This window comes from Mastigoproctus giganteus, chromosome 11 (genome assembly GCF_048544385.1).
Source record: "Mastigoproctus giganteus isolate SK-2022 chromosome 11, ASM4854438v1, whole genome shotgun sequence".
NCBI lineage: Eukaryota > Metazoa > Arthropoda > Arachnida > Uropygi > Thelyphonidae > Mastigoproctus > Mastigoproctus giganteus.
This window is the reverse complement of record NC_143585.1, coordinates 139,359,029-139,383,781: the sequence shown is the minus strand read 5'-3', so window position 1 is coordinate 139,383,781 and position 24,753 is coordinate 139,359,029. Positions and strand designations below refer to the sequence as shown.

At 34.9% G+C, this 24,753-nt stretch overlaps 1 protein-coding gene across 1 annotated transcript in view; it reads left to right on the top strand.

Annotated features, from left to right (window-relative positions):
* The window catches only part of Sc2 (trans-2,3-enoyl-CoA reductase Sc2), a 183,872-nt gene extending 160,289 nt beyond the window's left edge, over positions 1–23,583 (top strand). Inside the window, exons 8-12 of the mRNA XM_090384691.1 lie at positions 3,734–3,806; positions 10,191–10,234; positions 19,333–19,390; positions 20,289–20,423; positions 22,299–23,583. Of these exons, the coding sequence (XP_090240817.1) occupies positions 3,734–3,806; positions 10,191–10,234; positions 19,333–19,390; positions 20,289–20,423; positions 22,299–22,426 (438 nt within the window). The 3' untranslated portion in view covers positions 22,427–23,583. The remainder of the gene's footprint in view (positions 1–3,733; positions 3,807–10,190; positions 10,235–19,332; positions 19,391–20,288; positions 20,424–22,298) is intronic.
* Positions 23,584–24,753: the final 1,170 nt, after the last annotated feature.

Genomic DNA, 24,753 nt, shown 5'->3' with positions numbered 1-24,753 from the left:
GGACACTGATCTTTCTACAACATGTCCCAAAGGGCTTAGCATCCTTTTTGGGGTGCAGATCTCTGTTCCCTTCTTCATCTCTACCAAGCTCTTGTCCATTCTAAACTCGATTATGGTTCTCAGGTTTATGCTTCTACTTCAGTGGTTAGATCCAGTCCATTTCACACATCTCCTCTCTAAAGCCTTTACATTGAAGCAAATGAACCATCTCTGTCTCTTTGATGTGAACAGTCTTCCTTACAGTACACTTAAATTGAAATCCCTGCTGAAACCTTACACGGGCATCAGTTTTTGAGGCACGTTGGGAAAATCTGTATAACATCTGATGATCTGCCAACTGATCCTTTGGTATTGAAATGAACTAAACATTACAGTAGACAACATTGCACAATCATCAGTGCAATGTTGTCTTCTGCCATCTGTGTACAAGCAACTGTTTGTATCACATCACATAGGCGCCTCCGTAGCCAGGTGGGAAGGAGCAGCAGTGCGTAGCACACCCTTCTTGATTAGACCGGGGTTCGAGCCCGTCACCACCAAATACGGAACATGCGGAAAGGTCAGGGAATGACCACCGCACCGGAGCAATATGGCCTTAGTTGCTAATGCTCCTAAAAAACCAAATAACAACATAAATAATAACAGTATCACATCACATCAAGCGGCATAGTATTCTGACTTCCTGCCAGTCTACACAGATGGTTCAAAGTCAGAATCATATGTGGGATCAGCTGTTGTCCTTCACAGAAATAGCATGTATACTACTGAGTTGCATGCAATAGAAACGGCTCTTGATCACATTAAAAATGGCAATTACCAAAGATATATGATATACATATACACACTGATTGAACAATCTTGTTACAGGCTTTATTATCAGTGAGGTTTAATTCTCATCTAGTCCTTCCTGGATTAGCATATGCTTGTCTCTCTTGTTGAATCAGAATTTGACATCTGCTTCTGGATCCTAAGCCACATTATGATCGGGGGGAAATAAATTAGCTATACTCTTGCATGACTATCACCTGTCTGCCCCCCCATTATGTTCCCAATGGCAAGATTATTAGCATGGACAGGTCACAAATAAACTACATCAGATTAAGCCTGTAATCAAGAAATTGCAGTCCAGCTGCCACAGGATCTGAAGAGAGGAAGTTCTTGCTTGGCTGTGCATAGGTCACAATTATATGATACTGGTTTTTGCTGCGGGCAGATCACCCACCTATGTGTGAGAAGTGCAAAACTAGTCTAAGCATTCAACATGTTTTGATCTAGTATCCTGTGCTTAGAGATGCAAGACTTTTATGCTTTACTGTTGTTAATAATCTGGCTGAACTGTTTACACTCAGCCAGATGTTAGATGACTGAGACAATATGTCTGAATTTTTTAACTTTTTACACTCGATTAATTTGTACTTTGTTATTTAACTTTATATAAAAATGGTAAAGGAAGAAAGGTATCTGGGAGTTATAATAGCAGATATGAAGTTTTCTGAGCAGTAAGCAGCTAGCCAGGAAAGCCCATGGTGTCCTATCGATGATTTATCAAAGTTATAGTTCCACTGTATAAGACATTTGGAATACAGTGTTCAAGTATGGAAACATCTGAAAAAAGACCTCAGAGGTGACCTGATTGAGGTTTATAAGGTTCTGAGAGGGGCTAGTAAAATGAACGAAGGTGGAATTTTCACTGTTATTGAGAATTTCAGAACTCGGGAAGAGGTTTTAGACTAGATTGTAGAAAGTTTTCCGTTAGGCAGCAAGTCATTAATCACTGGAACAGGTTGCCTCACAGGTAGATGACAGTTGAAATAAATTCAGAGGTCAACTATGTTGAGGAGGCAAATAATTTGTATTTTCTTATCTATCCTTTTTTTTTTGCCAGTGCAGCAAAAGCCTGTGGCCTCCTTGTATAGTATGGCTATTACTATACATACCTTAGCAGATAATTTTTACTTTCTTGATATGGTAGTCTTTATAGGTTATGAAATCAACCAATCCCTTTTATAAAACTCATATATTTATAGTTTTAATTTAATAATGTTTCATTATATTAATGTACCATTTGGATGGTTAACTATGTTGAGGAAGCAAATAATTTGTATTTTCTTATCTATCCTTTTTTTTTTTTCATCAGTACAGCAAAAGCCTGTGGCCTCCTTGTACTGTATGGCTAATTACTACACATACCTTAGCAGATCATATTTAATACTGTTTTTATTTTTTCCTTGGTGCAATATGGCCTAAGCTGCCAATGCACCATTAAAAATGAAATCAACCAATCCCTTTTATAAAACTCTCATATATTTATAGTTTTAATTTAATAATGTACCATTTAACCATTTATAAACATTTCTGATAAGATGCGTCAATCAGATTAGTTGAAGTACGAGTAGAAGAAAAGTGGTAAACTTTTCTTAATTTTGAAGTAGTAATGGTACCAGTTTGGTGACTAATTACAGAGTAAAGAAATTAACAATTTCTAGTTTAAAAAAAAAAAATGGCATGTGTGCTGAGCATTCTCATTAGATGATTTTATGTGAAATATCCTTGGTGAAATCCACACGATCTTGGTATTTATTATTGATGGAAACATCAATAATAAATACCAAGCCTTGTTATTTGATTGTAGTAAGGCTACAATCAAATAACAACTGCATGATGTTTGATTGTGACGTCACAATAATACATCCTGCAGTAGTAATTTCAACAATACAAGTTACAATAATTCACCTCTGGCAGAAGCTGCAGATGATGTCACTACCATGTCACATTTTTCCTGATCGATCAGATTTACTCGGTTGAGGCGTCCCCAAGGATGTTTCACATAAAAAAAAACTAATTTCAACAAATCAGTTATCTGAAATGATCAGTCTCCATTAATTCAGATAAACAGTATTGTACTGTGTTTACTTAGAATAAAATCATGGTCCTCTCTTTCTTTATTCTGTTTTCTTATCTTTTGGATAGTTGATATGTCAAATGTCAACTAGGACTGCTTGTTATCAATAATGAGTGAGAGTGTTAGTAGTGGCAAATGATACGAGGAACATGCTTATATAACATTAGCTGAAAAAAATGCTACATCACCTGTCCCACCCCTCTAATAATTTGTCTAGTTCTTTCTTGAATTGATACAAACTACACTCTTCCACAACACTAGATGGAAGTTTGTTCCAACAGTTAACTACCTATTGGCCGAAGGCAAACTTCTGCACAATCCTTTTTCAAATTGAGTTTATATCTCCTTGTGTTCATTATCTGGGAAAGAGTTAGAATACCATCATCATCGTCGTTAAGTTTACGTAATCCATTTAAAGCCTTAAAGATTTCAGTCAGGTCTCCTTCCAAGTATCTAGTTTCCAGTCTTGGTAAGAGTACTCTTTTGTTCCCCCCTCACTAGTCTTATTGCTCTTCTCTGCATCCATTATAAAATGAGGGCTTCCGGGCCTGTTTGCATTATTCAAGATGTGGTCCACCATTGCTTAATACAATGGGATAACACCTCCTTATCCTTGCCAACAAAATTCCTGTATGTTGTCCTAATAGCCCATCTGCTCAGAGAACTTAATGTTTGCATAAATTACTCTAGGTCTTTTTCACTCTCTACTACCCTGAGTGTGATCCCATATAGTTGATATGTTATTCTGGAATTGCTGCTACCCATATGGAAGTTATTTAAGTAGGCATAATTTAATTATACCTATATTTATAAATATTTTCTTTTTTGCAGAACTGTTCATATTACTGGCTGTTTGGTCTTTACATTGGTTACATTACCAATCATCCTCTTTATACTCCTCCTGGTAAGTGATTTTAGAAATTAAGAAATTTTTGTTTTTCAGTCATTGTTACCCAGACATAGATAATGATACACTTTTTCTGGCTTGTGTGCCAAAAATAAAACGAATAGTCTTTATTTGATAGTAATAAAAAAAAGTAACAATACTTGAAGGTTTCTGCACAATTTGCAGAGTTCATGTTTATATCTCACATACAAAACTTTAAAGCTGCTGTATAGGAATATTGTCACCAATTTGAATTGTGCCTCTTTATCTACATTCATGATGATAAAATTAATAAAAAATTTAAACCAAAATCATTTTGGTCTAGTGCTTAAAAAAACTCATGAGATACAGCAGCTGTGTCTCATGGTGATTAATATGTTAATGATTGTAAGATGCTTTGATGTTTTTTAAAAAAAAAACTTGCATTTGTAAACAATGGTTTTTGTTCTATGTTTTCAGGATAAATGCAGGAATAATACAAGTCTGTAGTACTATGGAAGAAACTTCTCTGCATTTTGAGCACAAATAGTATTAATATTAAAACAATTCAAAGAAACAATACTTTACATAGCATATGACAACAAAAAAATAAAATAAATGTCTCTAATTTTATCTAAATCCTCTTTAGATGTACATAGACTCACAGACTCCACAAGATTAGGCAGTGTTCCAATGGTTGACTGAAGAGACATTTTATTAAATTTATATTTTAGTTACCTTTCCTTAATTTGAAAGAATAAGAAAATATTCCTCATCATTTTCATAACCCTTTTAGGCCTTAAACCATCAGTCAGACCACTGCACGAAGATACTTCATTTCCAAAATTTTGGAATTGAACATTATGTAAAGGGCAGTAAATTCTTCAAAATCTAGTGCCCTTGAGGATTGGGAGGTCCTGGATTTTAAAGTGTTATATCTAGCAGTTTTGGAGAAGCACATTTCAGTGAATATTAGGCACCAACAATTAAACTTACATTTGTAAAAATAATAATATATGAAAAGTAGTGCTGGTGGTTAAAAATATAAATAACAGTTAAATTTAATTGTTAGCCATGTGGCTAACAACCCAAGCACGGTACTAAGTACTATAGGTTCTAATACCTCTCGTGTTTGGGGTTCTCATAAAAAAAAAAAAAAAAAAATGTGGCACGAGGAAGACCTATGCTTTTGGCACCAGCTAAAAATAAAAAGCAAATAAAATATCAATGTGTTTCTCTTCTCACATAGTGCTGGCTAAAAGAAAGTTCATACAGTCCATGCTAAACCTCTTCCCTCATAATTTGAATTTATGGCCCCTACTTCGTAAATGATTTGGTATCATTTATAAACTAGGATATATGCTTCATTCTGCAGGTTTTTATGATAAATATTGCGGAGCATGTTTTCCTTTGTGATTATGGCAGCCACCTAAAAACTTATACGATTAGGTTCCCATGTTTGAGGATTTCAGAAACATTAGCAACTAAGGCCATATTTCTCTGGGATATGCGGTGGTTATTCCCTGACCTTTCCGCATCCTCCGTATTTGGTGGTGACGGGCTCAAACACCGGTCTAATCGAGAAGTGTGTGCTACGCACTGCTGCTCCTTCCCACCTGATTTCAGTTTTAAGACCATGGTGCCAGACTTCATAGGACTTGATCTTGTCCAGGTCAGCTGTTGTGGCAGTTTTAATGATAAATCCTTGATATACACTGAATTGGCGTTGCATTAGCAACACCCTCTTGTGTAGGGATGGACTAATCTGTGATGCTGGTGAAAGCTTAAAGTTGAACTGCTGATATAAAATTGTAGTTTTGCAAATGGGGCAGCATTCAGATATTGCCAACTTTAAATGTGCGAACCTTACGTAACTCCACAAAAATAATTAAGTAGGGAATAAGCCCTTCCAAGAGTTCTCATGTGTTTTGCTAATTATTCTTCAAAAGGTCCTAAAGCATCCTTCTACTGATGAGATAATTCTGCATTTGCAAAGTTAGATAGCAATAACTGATGGGTAACCATAAACTAGAATGGCATGCTCATGATATTACTCTGTGAAAAACAAAATCATTACCTCTAAAACAATGAGTAAAACCAGGTCTATATTTTGGAAGGTAGAGAAAATTTTTAGCATTAATCTTAAACCAACAATTAATGTGCAAAACAAGTTTTTGAAAGTTAATATCAGTACACCTAAAATGCTATCAATTTATTATCCATCTTGGGCCCATGTGGAAATTAATTTCAATGTGAAATTTTTGTAAAAGTTACATGACTCATATCTACAGGAATTACATAATCCCTAATAATATGAAGCAAAAAAAAAAAAAAAAAAGCATGAGAGTATAATCAGGATTACAAATTTCACGATTCTTTTTTCAGAATAAGTAATTAATGATTCAATCATCAGTGCTATTGTATTCCCGTAAAGATTACAGTAACACTTGGAAGGATGCTGGAAGCTACAGTCAGACCTTCTGCAGTGTGCATTCCAAAACTGTCATTTTTAAGGCACTTGTCTGTCAGGTAGTTCTAAGCAGTTTACAAAATAGTTGTATACTACTTTGGAAGGTCACCCTTTAAGAGGACATGCGTGTCAAGTGTTCTAGTAACTGAGTGATTTTCACCTGTAATATGTAACCATCTTTCTGTATAGAATAGCTTTCATCTTAGCGAAGAGACTTTAAAGACAAACTTCTCAACCATGAATGCCAATTGATTTTTATTGCAATTTATAGTGAGCTCTGTATAGAATACATTACTATAATTTCAAAGAGATATTAAAACCAGATCTCTCTTTAATAAAGTCTAAGAGAAAGCAACCAAAGACTTAGAAGGAAAATCTGTTCTGTTAATTTCATTTTGTTCATTAACAAGTTCCTTTGACATGTGCACCTGTATGTGGCAAGTCCTCCAGATTAGCATCAGTAGGATCCAATGCCTGCAGCCTAGGTTAATGTCATAGGAATCCAGCATGTTTGCCATGCACTGCAACCAGTGGAAACGTGGAAAGGGGGGGATCCTGGTGGTTGAAGGGCCCAGCTTTAGCACCATTTTGTCCTCTGCTTCAACAAGATGGGTGGCCCAGAATTAATCAGTTAGTGGGTTCACCTGCAAGGGTCATCCATGTTAATCCTGTGGTTCAAAGAACAGGATTCAGACTGGTGACAATGCAGGTATGTTGTTTGGAAAGCCCTGGCATCCAACTCCCAAGAGCATTTATTGGTGGCCAAGTAGTGGATGTCCCATTTACTGTTCAATCCCACAGTGTCCAAATTGCTTATTCAAAAGACTGTGAAACATGGAAAAGGGAGGGGAAAAAAAAACTAGAAATATGAAACTGAACATAAAGTTGCATACTTGGAAGCAAAAAAACAGTTCCCATTAAATACCATTGCATGCTCATACAGTACCACTTCAATAGCCAAAACAAAAATCAGTTGCAACTCAAACTGAAGTTTTAGTTCCTGTGAATGCATGCACTGATAGCTGACTGGGCTTGTTCAATCTTATCTTCAACACAAACTCCAATCACTCTCTCACTATGTGCAACCCCAGCTACTCAGCACAAAATGCCAAAAGCAGACTCACCATGACCATATGGATTGATAATAATGAAAATCAGGCTGTTTCCCAAAAAAGAGAAGTCAAAGATTGGTCAACAAAAACAGACCAGCTATCAGAACCAAACTGTAAACCCAAGTGTACACTTGTTCGACAGATTTGTAGAGGTTCCAAAGCAGAACAGATGATATTCTTAATCTTATTACCTAGTATACTCCTGCTGCTATCAGTCTTCAAGAAATGAAGTTAACATGAAAGGTTACAATGTATGTAGGCATGATTGCATCACCTCTAATGGCACTCAGGGAGGAGTTTTTTTTTTGATTTGGTAGTTGTTGGTGCATCGGCTTCTGTGGCCATATTGCACCTCCCAAGGTTTTTGCAGTACTTTGATCCAAGCCCGAGGCGGGAATCGAACCCGCGACCTTTGGGTTGCTGGGCAGGTACTTTACCCACTCGGCTAGCCCGGTCGGCTTCAGGGAGGAGTAGCCTTTTGGTTGATTCCAGGGTTCCCTTAAAAGATATTCTTCTACAGACTTATCTTGGAAGCAGTTACGGTTCACATCGTGATTCATCTAGCACTAACATTAGTAACTCTATCTATACCTTCCTCTGAATTACCACTATGTGTATGAGGACCTTGAAGACCTAGTGCTACAGCTGCTACCTCCTTTCTGTATTTTGGGTGATATAAATACCCACCATTCCATATGGGAATCCCATTATACAGATGCAAGAGGGCTCATGATAGAAAAACTGCTATGTAGACAAAATATCAGTCATAAATAATGATGATCACACTTACTTTTCCCACTGATGCATCTTTTAGTTCACAAATTCTGTATACAGTTTTTGAATGGACAATTTCTAAAGACCCACTAAGCAGTTTTAGTGAATTCCAGTTTTGCAGAACTACACTGACCCTGACTAGTATACAGTTCAAAGTTTTTGAAAAATTTGTTAACAGTATATCAGGGGACATGTGAAAATAGTTTAACAAGTTAGTCACTGTATGCAGTGCATTACATTTCACAAAAATTCATGATTTATAACAAAAAAAAAATCAAAATAATAAGGAAACTTTTATGTAAGAACCAAAAACATCCACTATATTGCCATTCATTTCTCCAATTGCTGCATGCCAACAAATGTGATAACCAGTGCTTCAGCTACAACATGCAGTATGTAGATAATGTATGAAAAAAGAAATATATAAATACTAGAGCTAAATATAAAATTTTTATTAGAAGACAAAATGCACAAGGCATAATTTCTCATGGGTTTAGGTTAGGTAATTAACTATATAATAATAGTGTAGATACACTGATATTATATAGTTACCCATAAATTTGAACTACGTACGTATGTAGTGTAAAGGCATAGTTTCAATTGTATCTCATATTGTGGGTGCCTTCACAATGAGATAGCTGGTATTGCACTACTTCAAATAAATAACGCTTCTTTAGTAGAGAAGATTACTGTTATTTATTTTCAGTGGATACCACCACCCAGACAATCGTTTCGAAGCTAGTGGGCAGGTACCCTCTTAATGCAACATGCCATCGCAGTTGCGAAGTTATTATATTGTGGAAATAACTTCAACTGTGATGGCATGTCGTATTACCAGGGTACCTGCCCACTAGATTCAAAACGATAGTCTGGGTGGTGGTATCCACTGAAAATAAATAGCAGTAATCTTCTCTCTAGAGAAGCGTTATTTATTTGAAGTAGTGCAATACCAGCTATCTCATTGTGAAGGCACCCACAATATGAGATACAATTGAAACGATGCCTTTACACTACACACACACAGTTCAAATTTATGGGTAAACCATGCTGTATCTACACTGATATTATTTAGATAGTATGAATCAGAGCTGTAATACTCAATATGTTCTACGTTGATAATAATATTAGTAAATTAATAAGAGGAGTTTACCTCAATATAGTACGTAGAACACTTCCGTATGATACCCTCCAGAAATAAAATCGACAACTTACCGGTACATTAAAGTAAAATTTAAATAATCAATTTAACGCAATTAAAAGAATCTAACAAAAATATTCAAAACGATTTTAGGAAGGAAAATCGTTTTGAATATTTTTGTTAGATTCTTTTAATTGCGTTAAATTGATTATTTAAATTTTACTTTAATGTACCGGTAAGTTGTCGATTTTATTTCTGGAGGGTATCATACGGAAGTGTTCTACGTACTATATTGAGGTAAACTCCTCTTATTAATTTACTAACCCTGATATTATATAGTTAATAACATTTTTATGAAAAATCCATTGTTCGGGAGTGAGTTATTGCATGCCAACAGACAAAGAAATAATAATTGCTTGATTTTTATTGGTCCAATTTTAATGAAATTTAGGATGGCTCAACAAATTTTCTAAAAATCCATCCATTGAGAATTAATTAAATGTGGATGAATGGACATGGTAAAGACAATAGGAAAAAACTCATCACAAAATATAATGTTTATAAAAGATTTTTTAAAAAATGTTACTTCTGTTAATATAAAATTAGTGGTTCACCTTTGCACAGTTAATGAGTATAAGGTTAATTGTACTTAAGCCATTATTGAAAGTGCACTTTCACATTCAATGCTAAAGAACAAATTAGTCTAGTCAGTTGTGTTAGCAGATTTATCATTAGTAGTGTGATAAATCTGCTAATACATTATCACTAGTGAATCAAATGTGGTCCTTGTGCCATAAATTAGAGGCAGTGACTTAATAAGGAAATATAAGCGTGCCAAGTAAACTTCTTTAATAGCTTTGAAATATGTTATTTATTTTAACTAATCTGAAAATTAAATTGTCATAATTTTTTGTCTTCCCTCACTATAGCTTATGGCTCTCTTCAGATTTATTTTGGCCTTGTGGGATTTGTTGTAAGTATAAATATTAAGTTCATTTGTGCTTTTTAAAAGCTGAAAAACCTTTAAATTGTAAAATTGAACTGTGCACTATTCTTATGTAAGTGGGTATATGGATTGATGACTTCTGTAACATGCTTATAATTTAGTTTTTTCATGATTTGTACCATTTTAAAAAGAAAGTTTAATATTACTTGGCTTGTGATATGAAAACTTATAGCTGTATTATCATATACTTCTCCCTCTCTTTTTTTCAAATAGTAATGAATGAAAAAATGTCCTAATTGTCAATCATAGAAAGAAATCTTGTCTAAACATGTGGTTCTGCCAAAGCATTAACTAAAATTTAATTTTCCAAAGAAAACCCAAAATGAATCAGAAACAAAATAAAAAAACTCCCATATCCTAAATCAGTTTTTTTTTGTCACTTCATAATTAAATGGCCTTGACTAATAGAGTTTATAATACCTTTAGCAATCCATTCCATGAAATGTATGTTCAAGCTGTGTAGTCTGTTATTTCTTAGAGAAATGAAAGATTGATATCTTTTCAGGATAAAAAAATTTTGAAATTTATACATGCAATAAAACCTCTAGTAAAGACCACCTTTGCAGGTGACCAAAATTTGATGGAATGGTATTAAAAGATAGTAGATTTATGCTAGTAATCCTTTCTTTTGACCACTAATCGCAGAACTGAGTAAAGTGTCTTCCTGGCAACCCAAAGGTCGCGGGTTAGAATCCCGCCTCGGGCTTTGATCAAAGCACTGCAAAAACCTTGGGAGGTGCGTTATGGCCACAGAAGCCGATGCGCCAACAACTACCAAAAAAAAGAAAGGTTAACTTTAGGGATTTTTCCAGGTAGACAGAAAAGGAACCATTAACTACTGTTTCTGTTCACTAGGGGCAAATATAAATTGAATAGGAATGTTGTCAAAAAAATAAATAAAACTATTGATAAGGATTAGTAACTAGACTGGATTCATATCATCTTTCGAGTCTTCAGGAAATGTTCATAATTTCAGTTAAACACAAAAAAAGAAATAAAATAGTGTACATACAGTACATTTCACAAGAATATCACGCTTAAATTTGTAGATGGGAACAAGAGCTCCTGTTGCAGCATAAGCAGTTTATATGTACCCTTCACTAGCTCTGTCAGTTTTGGTTAAGCCCTAGATTAGTAAAAATTAGAGATATCTGCAAACAAGAAAGTGTAAGAAAACTGGCTGAAAAACAAGGTGATAAAGGAGAAATGATTTGACTCTCAAGTGAGTCAAAAATGCTTGTGTGAGAAATTTGCCAGGCTACTAAACATTGATAATTTTACAGCTATAATGGATGACATGTTAAAACAATATTTTCTTCAAATCTGTTTAGTAAAAGTTCATCCAATAACCAAGGTACAGTTGAGAACTGTATTTCAAGATTAACAGATTTGAGTGAGAGGTGTGAAAAACAATTTCAATGTAGATGAAACTGCACTTTGCCCTCAAAATCAGTTTTATTGTGTACAAGTGCATTAGGCAAAAAAGAAAAATCACCAACCATGCTTCTTTAAAAAATATATGTCCAAACTCAGGGTTGAATGGCAAAATATTCATTCAGTGGCTAGAAAACTTTAATGAGATTAAGAAAAGTGTTAGTTGCAGAGTACAAGTGCAGTGGAAGAATGTTTGTTCAAGCAATCAACTACCTACACATCTATCCTACAACGGTCTTTCCTCAATTTTAATTTATGCCCTCTCAGGCGATTATTCTGAGCAAGAGGAAGAATCCCATCAGCATTGAGCATGCTCAAACCATTCAAGGCTTTATACACCTTGCAGGTGCCTAGTCTCCAGATACTGTAATTTGCAAAACTTAAGCCTTTCTTCTGTTCCCGTTCCAACAGCTTTACATCCTTCTTACAATGAGGTAATCACCTCCTTATCCCTGTATATCATTGACAAGACACCATGAGCTACTCTTGCAGCCCACCTGCTTGCACAATTACCCCCAGGTCTTTTTCATTCTCTACCACAGAGTTGATACGTTACTCTGGGATTACTGCTTCCCATATGTCAGTGTTAAACTTCATTTTCCACCTCTCACCCCACCATTTCTAGATCCTGTTGCAGCAGTGTACTGTCATCAATATCATTTATAAATACAGAAAACAATAATGGACCCAACACTGAACCCTGAGGGACTCCACTAATAACATTAGTCGACGAAGAGCAGTGTCCATTGATTACAACCCTCTGTCTTCTCCCACTCAACCATCCCTTTATCCATAGCAGCAATATCAAAGTTATTCTTTGCATCCAGTTCCTTTGTGACTACATCTTAGTCATACAAGACTTCCCCTTAACAAATCCATGCTGTGTACGAACTATAACTGAAGTCTTGTCTAGATGATCCTGGAGTGCTTCTTTAACCAGTGCCTCCATTAATTTCCCTGGAACAGAAGTTATACTAACAGGTCTGTAATTACCTGTGTCTCCCTTTGATCCTCCTTTGTGGATTGGGATCACATCTCCAGTCCATGGAAGCTCTCATAATTATGGCTAAGGGTTTGCTTGCTTACTTTAATATAACTGGATAGATTCCATCCACCCCCAGGTGCCTTTCTTATGTTTATCTTCAACAATTTCTCCTCCACTTTACTCTCAGTTATTAGAAGATTATCTAGCTTACTGCCAGAGTTGAATACACCTCTGGCATTCCCCTCCCTGAATAACTCCTCATGTGTGAATGTAGATGCAAAATATTAATTTAGTTTGTTAGCTACCTGAGCAAGATCATCAACAGTTGAACCAATCTGATTCATCTCCTTCCTTCTAGAGTTTACATAAGTAAAGAACTTTTTTTTTTTCTTTGCATCCTTTGTAACTTGGTTACAGAAAGTTACAAACCAGCTTATATATGTATCACACGTCTAATTAGTTCATCTGACATCATTTAGGCCTAAACCTTGAACAATATTTCTTAGTTGGTACGTGAAGCCTATTGGCTTCCAAGATAAGTTCTTAGAATGCTTCCCATTTTGAATTTGCTGTTGGTCCCACCGTAAACAATCATCCAATAAATCCACAAAAGCCTTGCTAGTGTGTGAGTGACCAACCCACAAATTCCAGTCAATCTCTGTAAAATTAAAATCCCCCATTATAAGACACTATTTCTCTGCACATTCATTTGGCCTATAACACACACCTACTCTTATTTTTCCTTTCCTAGTGCTTATGTCACACCAAACAGAAAAATAATGGAGTCACTGGTTAAAGATGCATTGCAGGATCATCTAGACAAGACTGCAGCAATAATTCAGACACAGCATGGGTTTGTTAAGGGAAAGTCTTGTCTGACAAATTTGATAGGATATTATGATGTGGTTACAAAGGAACTGGATGCAAAAAAATAATTTTGATTTCAGGAAAGCTTTTGACACTGTTGCACAAATTGGAGCAGAATGGTAATCAATGGGTGCTGCTCTTGGACTAATGTTATTAGTGGAGTCCCACTGTTGTTTTGTATATTTATCAATGATATTGATGAAGGTATATCAGGCTTAATGTCAAAGTTTGCAGGGTTGTTAATGACAGTGTGCTACTGCAACAGGATCTAGATAATTTGGGCAGATGAGCTAAGAAATGGCAACTGCAAATGCGTAGAAGTAACCCCAGAGAAACGTACCAACTGTGTGGTACTACACTTAAGGTAGTAGAAAATGAAAAAGACCTGGGAGTAATTGTCCCTCTGTATAAGGCAATGGTCAGGTCAGGCCACGCCTCATTTTAGGAAGGATGTAGATTTACTTGAGCATGTACAGAGAAGGGATCCTCTTACCAAGAGAGGCTTAAGTTCTGCAAATTGCAGTGGTCTGATGGGATCCTTGCACTTGTTCAGATTACGAACCTAAGGGGGCATAAATTCAAATTAAGAAAAGACAGATGTGTGGAAATTTGCTGGAACAAACTTCCATCTGTCGTTGTAGTTGATAGGTTGAATAAATTTAAGGAGGAACTGGTGTGATTTTTTTTTGGCTGATGCTGCATAAGCTCATACACTTGCATCAAGAATCTGCAGTTAAAAGACCCAGTGTGCCAATTGTTTAATTTAATTAAAGACAACTGCTGCCAACAGCAAATTCAAAATGGGAAGTAATTGTAGAAACTACTAGGCTTAGACAGATTATGAGAAGCCTCTGCCAAAGATTTCTATGTTTATCTTAACAGTAAAACGAACGAATGGGTTAAATGATATTGGGCCAACTGTTGACAAATTGAATAGGTAGTTTGTATCTACATTCACACGTGAGGAATTCTTCAGAAGTTTATCAAACTCTAATGAGGAGCTAAATTTCTTTGTGATAACTGAAAAGAAAGTGTTGAAGCTGAACATAAAAAAGTCAAATGGAATCTATCCAGTCATTAAGAAAGGCAAGCAAACCTTTAGCCATAATTATGAGAGCGTCCCTGTGGACTGGAGATGTGTGAATGTATCCCTGATTCGTAAAGGGGGGGGGGGAAAGAAAGAGATTGAAAGGTTACATGGGGAACTACAGATCTATAGCTTAACATCTGTTCCAAGGAAAATAATGGAGTCACAGCATGGATTTAAGGGGTGGTCTTGTCTAATCTGGAGCAATGTGGCATCTCCCAGGGTTATTTTCAATATATCTTAATGTCTAACATCAGTAATCAGGGAAAATTGGGTCAATGAGAAATCCCAGAGTAACTTATCAACTGTATGGTACTACACTCAGGGTAGTGGAAAATGAAAAAGACTGGGTGCAGTGCAGACAGGCTACCATGAGGTTTGTAAGTAAGGATATTGATCTGCTGGAACAGGTGCTCTTACCTAGAATGGATTGAGTTCTGCAAATTGCAGTAAGGAGACTAGGCACCTGCAGACTATACATATGGGGAAAGGATGGGTGCAGAAGTGAGCAGTTGGAATAGGCTTTGATTTGAATAAATTCATGGAAGGTATGGATGAGTGAAGTGTGTTGTGTTTTTATTTTGCATCATTTGCCACTACTACTTTTCTTAGGTAATGGACTGGGCCATTGTCATATGTGGCCTCTACAGAAAAGGGTAACGATAATGAGGCAGTAATACCACTGGTTGAAAGTGTAATCTATCAACAGCTCAAGAAATTATTAAGTCCAAAAGTGCTAACATAATTTTATGCAAGTAGCACCAAATTATTTAAAGATTAAAAAATGCAGTTGTCTTATTTGCATTAATGGGTATTACTAACAGTTTCTCTGTTAATATAAAAACATTTTGTATTTTTTTTAAATGATGATCCTTTAAAATAAAATCAAGAGAATGTTGTATGTGGGGATTTTATCTTTGAAAGTGGTCTCATTAGTGAAATAAAGATAGAGTACATATTTTGTCATTGGCAAAATTTTACTCAAAGAAATACGATAGATTACAGTTTAAAGGAACTTCTTTTGGTTAGTAAAGAATACATATTTTGTCATTGGCAAAATTTTACTCAAAGAAATACGATAGATTACAGTTTAAAGGAACTTCTTTTGGTTAGTAAAGAATACATATTTTGTCATTGGCAAAATTTTACTCAAAGAAATACGATAGATTACAGTTTAAAGGAACTTCTTTTGGTTAGTAAAGAACAAATTGATGTAAGGAAGCCAGTTATCTGTCCAACCATTTAATAAATTTACTCAAGACCTCTTAATTCTGCAAAATAATTTATTCAAGTGTTTAAGGTTTTGAATAGATTGAGCTTGCTCAATGTTGATGGGATCTACCAGATCAAGAATTTCATTGCATTTTTTTCACAAACATATTTCCAAAAGTCGGCACCTCCATAGCACACGCTTCTTGATTAGACTATGGCCCCCTAAAAACCAAATAAGTCTTTTTCTGATGATATTGTTTCACAAGGTAATAATTTCATTTTGAAGTAATATTTTCTCTTCGATTGTTTTAAAATCATCCACAACTTAGTGTTAATTGATATTTATATGCAGAAATACTACTAATCATGTTACCCACATTTTTATTTTTTCCTTTTAATTCCAAATTCAGATCACACCACTCTGTATCTTGTAGCTGCTAATAATCATCATGATTAGACCGAGGTTCGAGCCCATGACCACCGCATATCTCCGGAGCAATATGGCCTTAGTTGCTAATGCTCCTAAAAACCAAATAACAACAACAGCTGATAATCATCTCTCCTTTAAAAGTCTGTAGAAACTTAACCTAACTCGCATCTGGTTAATTTTCATCATCCTTTAAGATGTCCTGTCATTGATACGAGCTTAAATAGTGGTAATAGCATGCAATTGTTCACTCACATTTTTTCGAAATAATTGCAGATCTTGAAGAGCACTTTTAATTTCATTTTTGATGAATTTACCATCACAAAATGATGCTACAGTTACTGCTGTAAATTAGTGTCATGAAGAAATTTTGTTGTGTGAATAATCTGGATTTAAGTTCTTTTATTTTTTTTTTTGGTCACCATGGAGTGCCCTTCTAAATTTCCTACTTTGATTATAGCTACGGAAGCATTGCAAATCAAAGAAAGTATTCTAGTTCCTACTCTTGATGAAAATGATACGTTTTGCTCTTTTTCATAGTATTAATTTTAAATCAACATATAAGTACTTTAAAAATTTTTGCTAAACAAGCCTAGCCACGTGGTTCTACGGATAAAGGAAATATTAAAATTTGCCACTACTAATTAGTGGGCTGTGACCTTCCATTAAATTAAAAACATATATGATTGATAGAATATTATGAAATTAGCAAAGGCACATGATGCAAGAAAGCAAGCTTATATAGCATCACCCATCCACTAGCTCCGCCTTGAATCTGTTTAAGCTATCAGCTCCCTCTCAGGCAATTATTCTGAGCAAGCTCAAACCATTCAAGGCTTTATACACCTCACAGGTGCCTAGTCTCCAGACACTAATTTGCAAAACTTAAGCCTTTCTTCCAAGAGGCCTCCAGGTGTGGCATGACCATTGCCAAGACACCATGACCTACTCTTGCAGACTGTCTGCACAATTATCCTGAGGTCCTTTTCATTCTCTACCACACAGTTGATACATTACTCTGCGGTTACTGCTTTCCATTTGTCAATGGTGGCAACTTCAGACAGAGCAGTGTCCATTGATTACCACTCTCTTCTCCTACTCAACCATAGCAGCAACTAAAAGTTTCATACCTATTAAAATCCCAACTGAAGTCTTGTCTAGAGACTTCAGTTAATGTGCTACTTTGAAATAAAATGCTGTATTTTAATACACTTACTGTGTGGAGTAGAAGAGCTTGAAATTTTTCTGTCACATAGTGAAAGTGGAAACTTCCATTCACTGGCACTCTGCTTTGTGAGAACATTTTAACTGATGGTATTTACATCACCTGGTCCTATTAAAGGTGACTACAGTGGTCTCAACTGATGTTACCAACAGCAAATTCTAAGTGGGAAGCAACTAAAAGTTTCATACCTATTAAGAAATATTGTTCAAGGTTTAGGCCTAAATGGTTGCCAAATCAACTAATGAGACTCGTGGTAGAGAAGAAAAATGCATGGGATGCATATAAATTATCAGGCAACACAGAATGAGTATTTTGCATCTACATTCACACAGTTATCAAATTGTAGCAGGGTGCTTAATGATTTTATAATAACTGAGAACAAAGTGGAGGAGAAATTGTTGAAGTTAAACATAAGAAAGGCACCTATCCAGTTATATTAAAGGAGGCAGCAAACCCTTAGCCATAATTATGAGAGCATCCTTGGATTCAGGGGAGGTGCAAATGTATCCCCAATTCACAAAGAGGGACATGAGTAATTACAGACCAGTTTAACTTCTGTTCTGGGTAAAATAATGGAGTCACTGGTTAAAGATGCATTGCAGGATCATCTAGATACAGCATGGGTTTGTTAAGGGAAAGTCTTGTCTGACAAATTTGATTGGATAGTATGATGTAGTTACAAAGCAACTGGATGTAAAAAATAATTTTGATATCATATACTTGGATTTCAGGAAAGTTTTTGACACTATTGCACAAATTGGCTGAAGAGAGAGAGGGTGCTACTCTTTGTCGAGTCCCACAGGGTTCGGTATATCAAAGATAGTATGCTGCTGTAACAGGATCTAGAAAATTTGGGCAGAGAAACGTACCAATACCAACTGTGTGGTAGAAAATGAAAAAGACCTGGGAGAATGTGTAGTCAGATATGAAGTTTTCTGAGAAATGCAGACAGGCTATGCCTTGAGCGTGTACCGAGAAGGGATCCTCAAGTTCTGCAAATTGCAGGTGATCTGATCGGATTCTTCCACTTCTTCAGATTAGAAACCGAAGGGCGCATAAATTTGCTGATTCGCAAGATAAAATTTTTTGTGGAATCTACAAAAGTACTATTTTCTCATGCATTTCTGTATACCACATTATTAAACTTCAAGATACTAACCCCTAACAGAAAACTCATTTTCATGAAAGGGTTAATAACTGTTTCAGCAGCTGTTCTTCCTTAATTTAAGGAACTGACAGAAAAAAAAAAAAACTCATTAAAGTATGTCACAGATTTTATTAGCATTGGTGTTTCTTATGAATTTGGGTAAAAATTTCCAAATAGCATATCAATGAAAGAAAAATAATCAGGTTTAGTAACGCTGTTTAACTTCTGTACAGAATGGCATATTAATCTTTGCTGCAAGTAAAAGTCAAGAATAGAAACACTTTAAAAATATATGCTTGAATGTCTTTTGTGATCATCCTGCATAGCTTTGTTGTAACTTCCTTGCTACCCCTTCTCCTTTGACTGTATGGCCTGATGGAATCTCTACCCATAATTATCCTGAAAAAAAAAAAAAAACTAGGGATGAGAGTTCATGTAATGAGGCTTGGTTTATACAGATATTTTGCATTCCAGTTCTTGTTAACAAATAAATATGCTACAAGAAATTGTGTAAAGTGTACTCCATAACAGTGGTGCTGTTATAGCAATTAAAGGAAAATATCAAAATTTGCGGCTAAAGTTATACAACAAAAAGAATAAATATTGCATACAAAATAGATACACTGTTTTCTTGTTCTGTCTTATATAGCATTGATTAAATTTGAAACTATTCATTTTCAGATCAGTGAACTTGGAAATTTAAGTATCCACTTAATGCTGAGAAATCTTAGGACAGAAGGTATGTAATCTTTTTATATCATTAAGAAAATTAATTTAATGTCACCACCCCAGAGGACATATTTCAAAACAGTGATCATCACTAATTTAGTTCTCATTTCTACTGTTCACTTATGTTTCCCTCAAACATTGTGTAAGAAGTATTACAATAAAATGACAGGATTCAATGCAGCATCAGCCAAAAAAAAACCCTTCCCAAATGCCTGTCCAGCTCAGCCTTAAATTTATTTAGGTATTAGTTTCCACCTTTCCTCAATTTCTTGTTGTTAAGCCTCTTAACTTCCCTTTTCTGGTGGATGCATCTGTTTGATCCACCTCTATATTATATCCTACTTCATTTTCTTCTCCCGTGGAGCCTGGCTGCCTTCAGCAGAAGAAGGATACATAACACTACACCAAAAAAAAAAAAAGAGTTGAGAGATTGATTTGTACCAGTAAAGTCAAGAACTTGACTGTTTATTACAAAATTTTTTTGAAGAAAACTTCTCTTGGATTCATTTTTCAAAAGGCACTGTTGATGGTTATGATAAAATTTAAGAATATTCTTAGGAAGAAAAGACACAAAATGAGTTAATGATCAAGATTTTCATGACAATAAATTTAAAAAAAAAAAAAACTACAACATTCAACATCAAAAATGTTAACTTCGATTTGCTTTTTGTTCTTCTCAAATTGTAAGAATTTAAAATAACTGTTAATATTATATAGGACAAATACATATTAACAACTATGATTGATAGATATAAAATTACAATACGTTTTTCTTTTTGAAGGGGTAAAAAAAAATGCTATACTACAAATTTCATCTCAAGTTGTCCATAAATTCTAATTTGTAGAAAATGCCATTAGTTAATAGGAACTAAATAGCCTAAAGGTGTTGCTTTTTATTTTCTTTCTAGGTACCAAAGAGAGAAAAATTCCGTTACCTACATCCAATCCCTTTACATATTTGTTTCATAAGGTTTCTTGTCCCAACTATACTTATGAAATAATGTCCTGGATGTTTTTCAGTATCATGACACAATGTTCTCCAGGTGAGTATTTGAAAATTGTATAGTTATAAAAAAATTTTTTTATTAATCTTTAGATTATATAGATAAACTTAGAAAGAATGTGTTTCAGTATAAATTAATTATATCTAATATAAAACATTAGCTAAAAACTTCTAATCATTGAAATTTACTGCTTTCACCAAAGGGCATTAATTTTTAATTGGAACACTATTGACGCAGTAGTAAGTGAAGTTGTCCTCCAGATGCATATCAACTTCTCTTAACGTGATTTCTTTGGATATTAGAACCTCATAAGATTGTTAGTAACAGCAATGATAATTTCTTGTTTTTTTTTTAAACAAGGAAATATCTCTGTTATCCTCAGAAGGTTGTCTGTGTAATGCTGAATCAGAATTTCTTATTATGGGAGACACCTAATAGCAGTTAGACTATCTGGATGACTGCTTTTTATGTCATCATTACTGAACGTTCATATGCTATTGTGGTTTCAACAATAAAACCAACACAGCTATGAACTGACTGTATATGCATGTTCCTTAGGATATATATTAATATTAATCAGGTCTACTAAATTCAACAACTGCTTGGTCACTGCACAATCCTGGGATGAGACATACTACTTATGGATCTTTTGAACAGAAATGCTTCTAATGCAAAAAAAAAAGTCCATCATCCATTGAATAATTTTTTTAAAATATCATTTAGTGGAATTGCAGTTTATCTGAGGAAGAGATTGTTCAAGAACTAAGTAGTCAAAATGTAGTACAGTAAACTCCCGCTATTCGTGGTTGCTGATTTAATATAAAATGAAACCTAAAAAAAATGTGAATATTATCCGCCATAAAAAAACATGGGTGTGGCTAAAATTATCTTTCCTGGTCAAAACAGCGCTCAGTGGGTGGGGAGGTGACAAAATTGCAAATGTTTTTCGCTAATCCTTGTTCAGTATGTGTTATGCACTTGTAATTTATATTCTTACAAAAGTGATAAATCTATCGTTTTGCAGTGTAAAACAGACGAAAGTGACTTTCTAACCCGTACAAAAATGTGGCTACGAATAAAATTTCTAATGGTGAAAAGGTCTCCTCAGTGGCAAAACATTATAAAAATCAATGAGTTGACGGTATGATCAATCAAAAAATCCGCTAACTGCTTCAAAAATTTGCTCTGTAACTTGTGATGTTAAAGGCTTTAAATCTGTGGATAGAAGACCGAACTCAAAATAAAATTCTGTTAAGTTCACTCATCATTCGTGAAAAGGCAAAACTCCTTTATCAACACTTTAGCGAAACTGGTGATATCACTGGCGGGATAAGTTTTTTTTGCTAGCAAAGGCGCTTGTTTGAAATTTCTAATAAATATTACATTTAATAGTTTCTTATATATTTCATACTTTGGAACGGAACCCCCGCTATTCGCGGGAGTTTACTGTACTTACTCTTAATTATATCTTACCTGGACACTCAGAAATTCTTCTGATGTGTATTTGCATGTGGTTTCAAAGAAAAATTAGGCACAAGAAGCAGTTTTTTGTGTGTACTAAATGCCCTTCTATGCTTTGGTAATTTATATAAATTACCAAAGCATAGATGTGTTGATATCATTCAACTGATCTTGGGTAAACATCTCTGCTGGCTTCGCACAATGAATGTCATTTGACTAAAGTTTGCAGTCTGTGTAGAAAAATGTATCGAATTACTCTTCTATTTGACAACTTCTAAAAAGTTTCTGGTCAAGGTGTCCATGAGAACAGAATATGATTCCAACAGTAAGTGATGTTCTTACCGTCATGAATTCCAGAGGTGCTGGGATTAATTTAATTACCACTTGTATGTAGCATAAGTGATGAACAAATCAAAGTTGTTTTACATTTTTTTTTTTTTTCTCTCTTTCTAGCTGCTTTGTTTACCCTGGCTGGCTTATACCAAATGACAGTTTGGGCATTAATGAAACACCGCAGTTATAAGAAAGAATTCTCGGCATATCCTAAGGGTCGCAAAGCTATTGTTCCATTTATGCTGTAATATTGTTAAACAGTTGACAACATTCCATTTATATAAATGTTTATTATTATTGTTATATTAATATTATTTCTGTGGGATGTAATACTTACAACAAAGAAATGTTTTTTCTGTTATGTGCTCAAATGTTAAAAAAGAGACCAGGAACTAAGTGAAAGTAGTTATTCAGTCTCTTGTGAATACAAGGGGTGTGGTAATAAAAAACTGCTACACATATGTTAGGACAAAGTTTACAGAGCTTGCTTAAAAGAAAAATCACTTATGAATTGTCAAGATCTAGTGGGGGGGGGAGAAGGAAACCTCCCACTCTAAACTAATTTGAAAGTGTTATTCAAGATTTACACCAAAATAGATTGGATTATAAATTGTGAGCAAAGAGTCTTTTAACATAAAGGTTCTACTTGTATTTTCAAATATGATTCCATTCAGTTTTACTCTACAAAGCTGTGCTTCCTTAACTATATCTAGTTTGTGGTGGATGATTGTACTTATTTCCACATTACCTTGAATGTAATGGCATGCCTCAAAAGATATTTGTTAGTCTACTGCTGAAGAAAAGTAATGTGACCTTGTTGTTACAAAACCTAAAAATTGTGTGCATACACACATTTTCCTTCCTCCCCAAAATTAAGTGGTAACTTATTATGGTGAAATGTGTTTCCCTTCACTACTATTTACATATTACAATTATGAAGGGAAAGTGACCAACAAAACTTGTCATCTATTGCAAAGGAATTAAGTCAGTGCGCATTCTGTGATGGGAAAAAATGCCAGAGCCATTGCAGATTAAATCCACTGCTTCATTCCCTATAGGTTGGAAAAAAAATGTAAAGACAATGATGTTCCTGGAAATCCTATGCATCTAGATGGATTTCAATTCGAATGTGAGAGTCATATTTACCATGCCTGGGTGGAAATTACTAAAAGTTGTTTAAATGGTATATGGAAGAAAAGAAAAAAGCCACTGTCCCCTTCTAAATCTCCACAGCAGCTGAAGACATTGAGAGGTAATGCCTGTTGTACACTTTTTTAATTCAATCAACTCAGCGAGTACAAAATCTGGATCATAATTCTGTTACACTTTCTCATTTGAAGTAAAGAGGAGAAGGTTTATGTGATTGGTTAAAAAAAAAATATATATATATACAGTGACAGCTATGCTAGGGTATTTTCTTCCGTTTATGATGTTATTAAAAAAAAGTAAAACTTTTTGTCAGTTGCTATCTCTAATAATTTTAATTTTTCATATACACTATTACCTACTATAATGAGATTATTCCAATTGTTTCTTGAAATCTGCATAGGCTGTCTAATATTTGTTAGTTCAGGTGATACATATAAGTTAACAATGGAAAATTTTAGTGGTCTTTTAACTGTTTTATTAAATTAGTACTGCTGTTTGCAGAGCAGTCTTCTCGTTTACAGCAATACCTGAAGAAAGAGGTGCTAAAAGGAAGAATAAATTGTTACAGCTTTCAAATTAAGTTACTTCCACAAAGAATATTCATATACCTTGTAAGCAAATGGTATATGTCAATTGATAGAATACTGTTGGGGAAAGCATTTTATGATGAATTCACAACCACTTCATGTATTCCAAATATTTGGGCTGGGAATTTTCTGCAACCTTACCATAAATTATATGAAGCATTGCTGTTAATTGTGAAAGGAAATAAAGAGAAATTATACAACTTGAACATCATCGGTAATGATGTTCAAGGGAAAACATTACACTGGCTGAGATTTTATTCATGTGAATATAAAAGATTATGCATTCACTCGAGGTGAATGCCATGAATAAAATCTCAGCCAGTGTAATCAAATAGGTCTCTTCTCTATGATATGTATTATAATTAAAATGGCTGCATGTGATGGAGAAATCATACAAAGCTGCTGTCCCCCCCATTTTAGGAATGATATTGTTGAGGGCATAAATTCATGCCAGACCATGATACGTTAAAAGACTTGTAGTATGTACCACTAAAATCTTTGGGGGGGAAAGGAAACAGCAGCCATTTTAATTATAAGTACTACATTTGGGAAGCAGTAACCCCAGAGTGATGTAACAACTCTGTGGTATAGAACGAAAAGTACCTGGGGGTAATTGTGCAGGCAGATATGATGAAGTTTTCTGAGCAGCTCATAGTGTCTTGTCAATGATATACAGGAATTAGCAGGTGATTATCCCCTTGTATAAGGCAATGGTCAGGAGGCCTCATTTTAAGAGGATGTAGAGTTGTTGGAACGAGTACAGAGAAGGGCAACAAGGGGTTGCGCTTACAAAGAAAGGCTTAAATTCTGCAAATTACAGTGTCTGGAGACTAGGCACC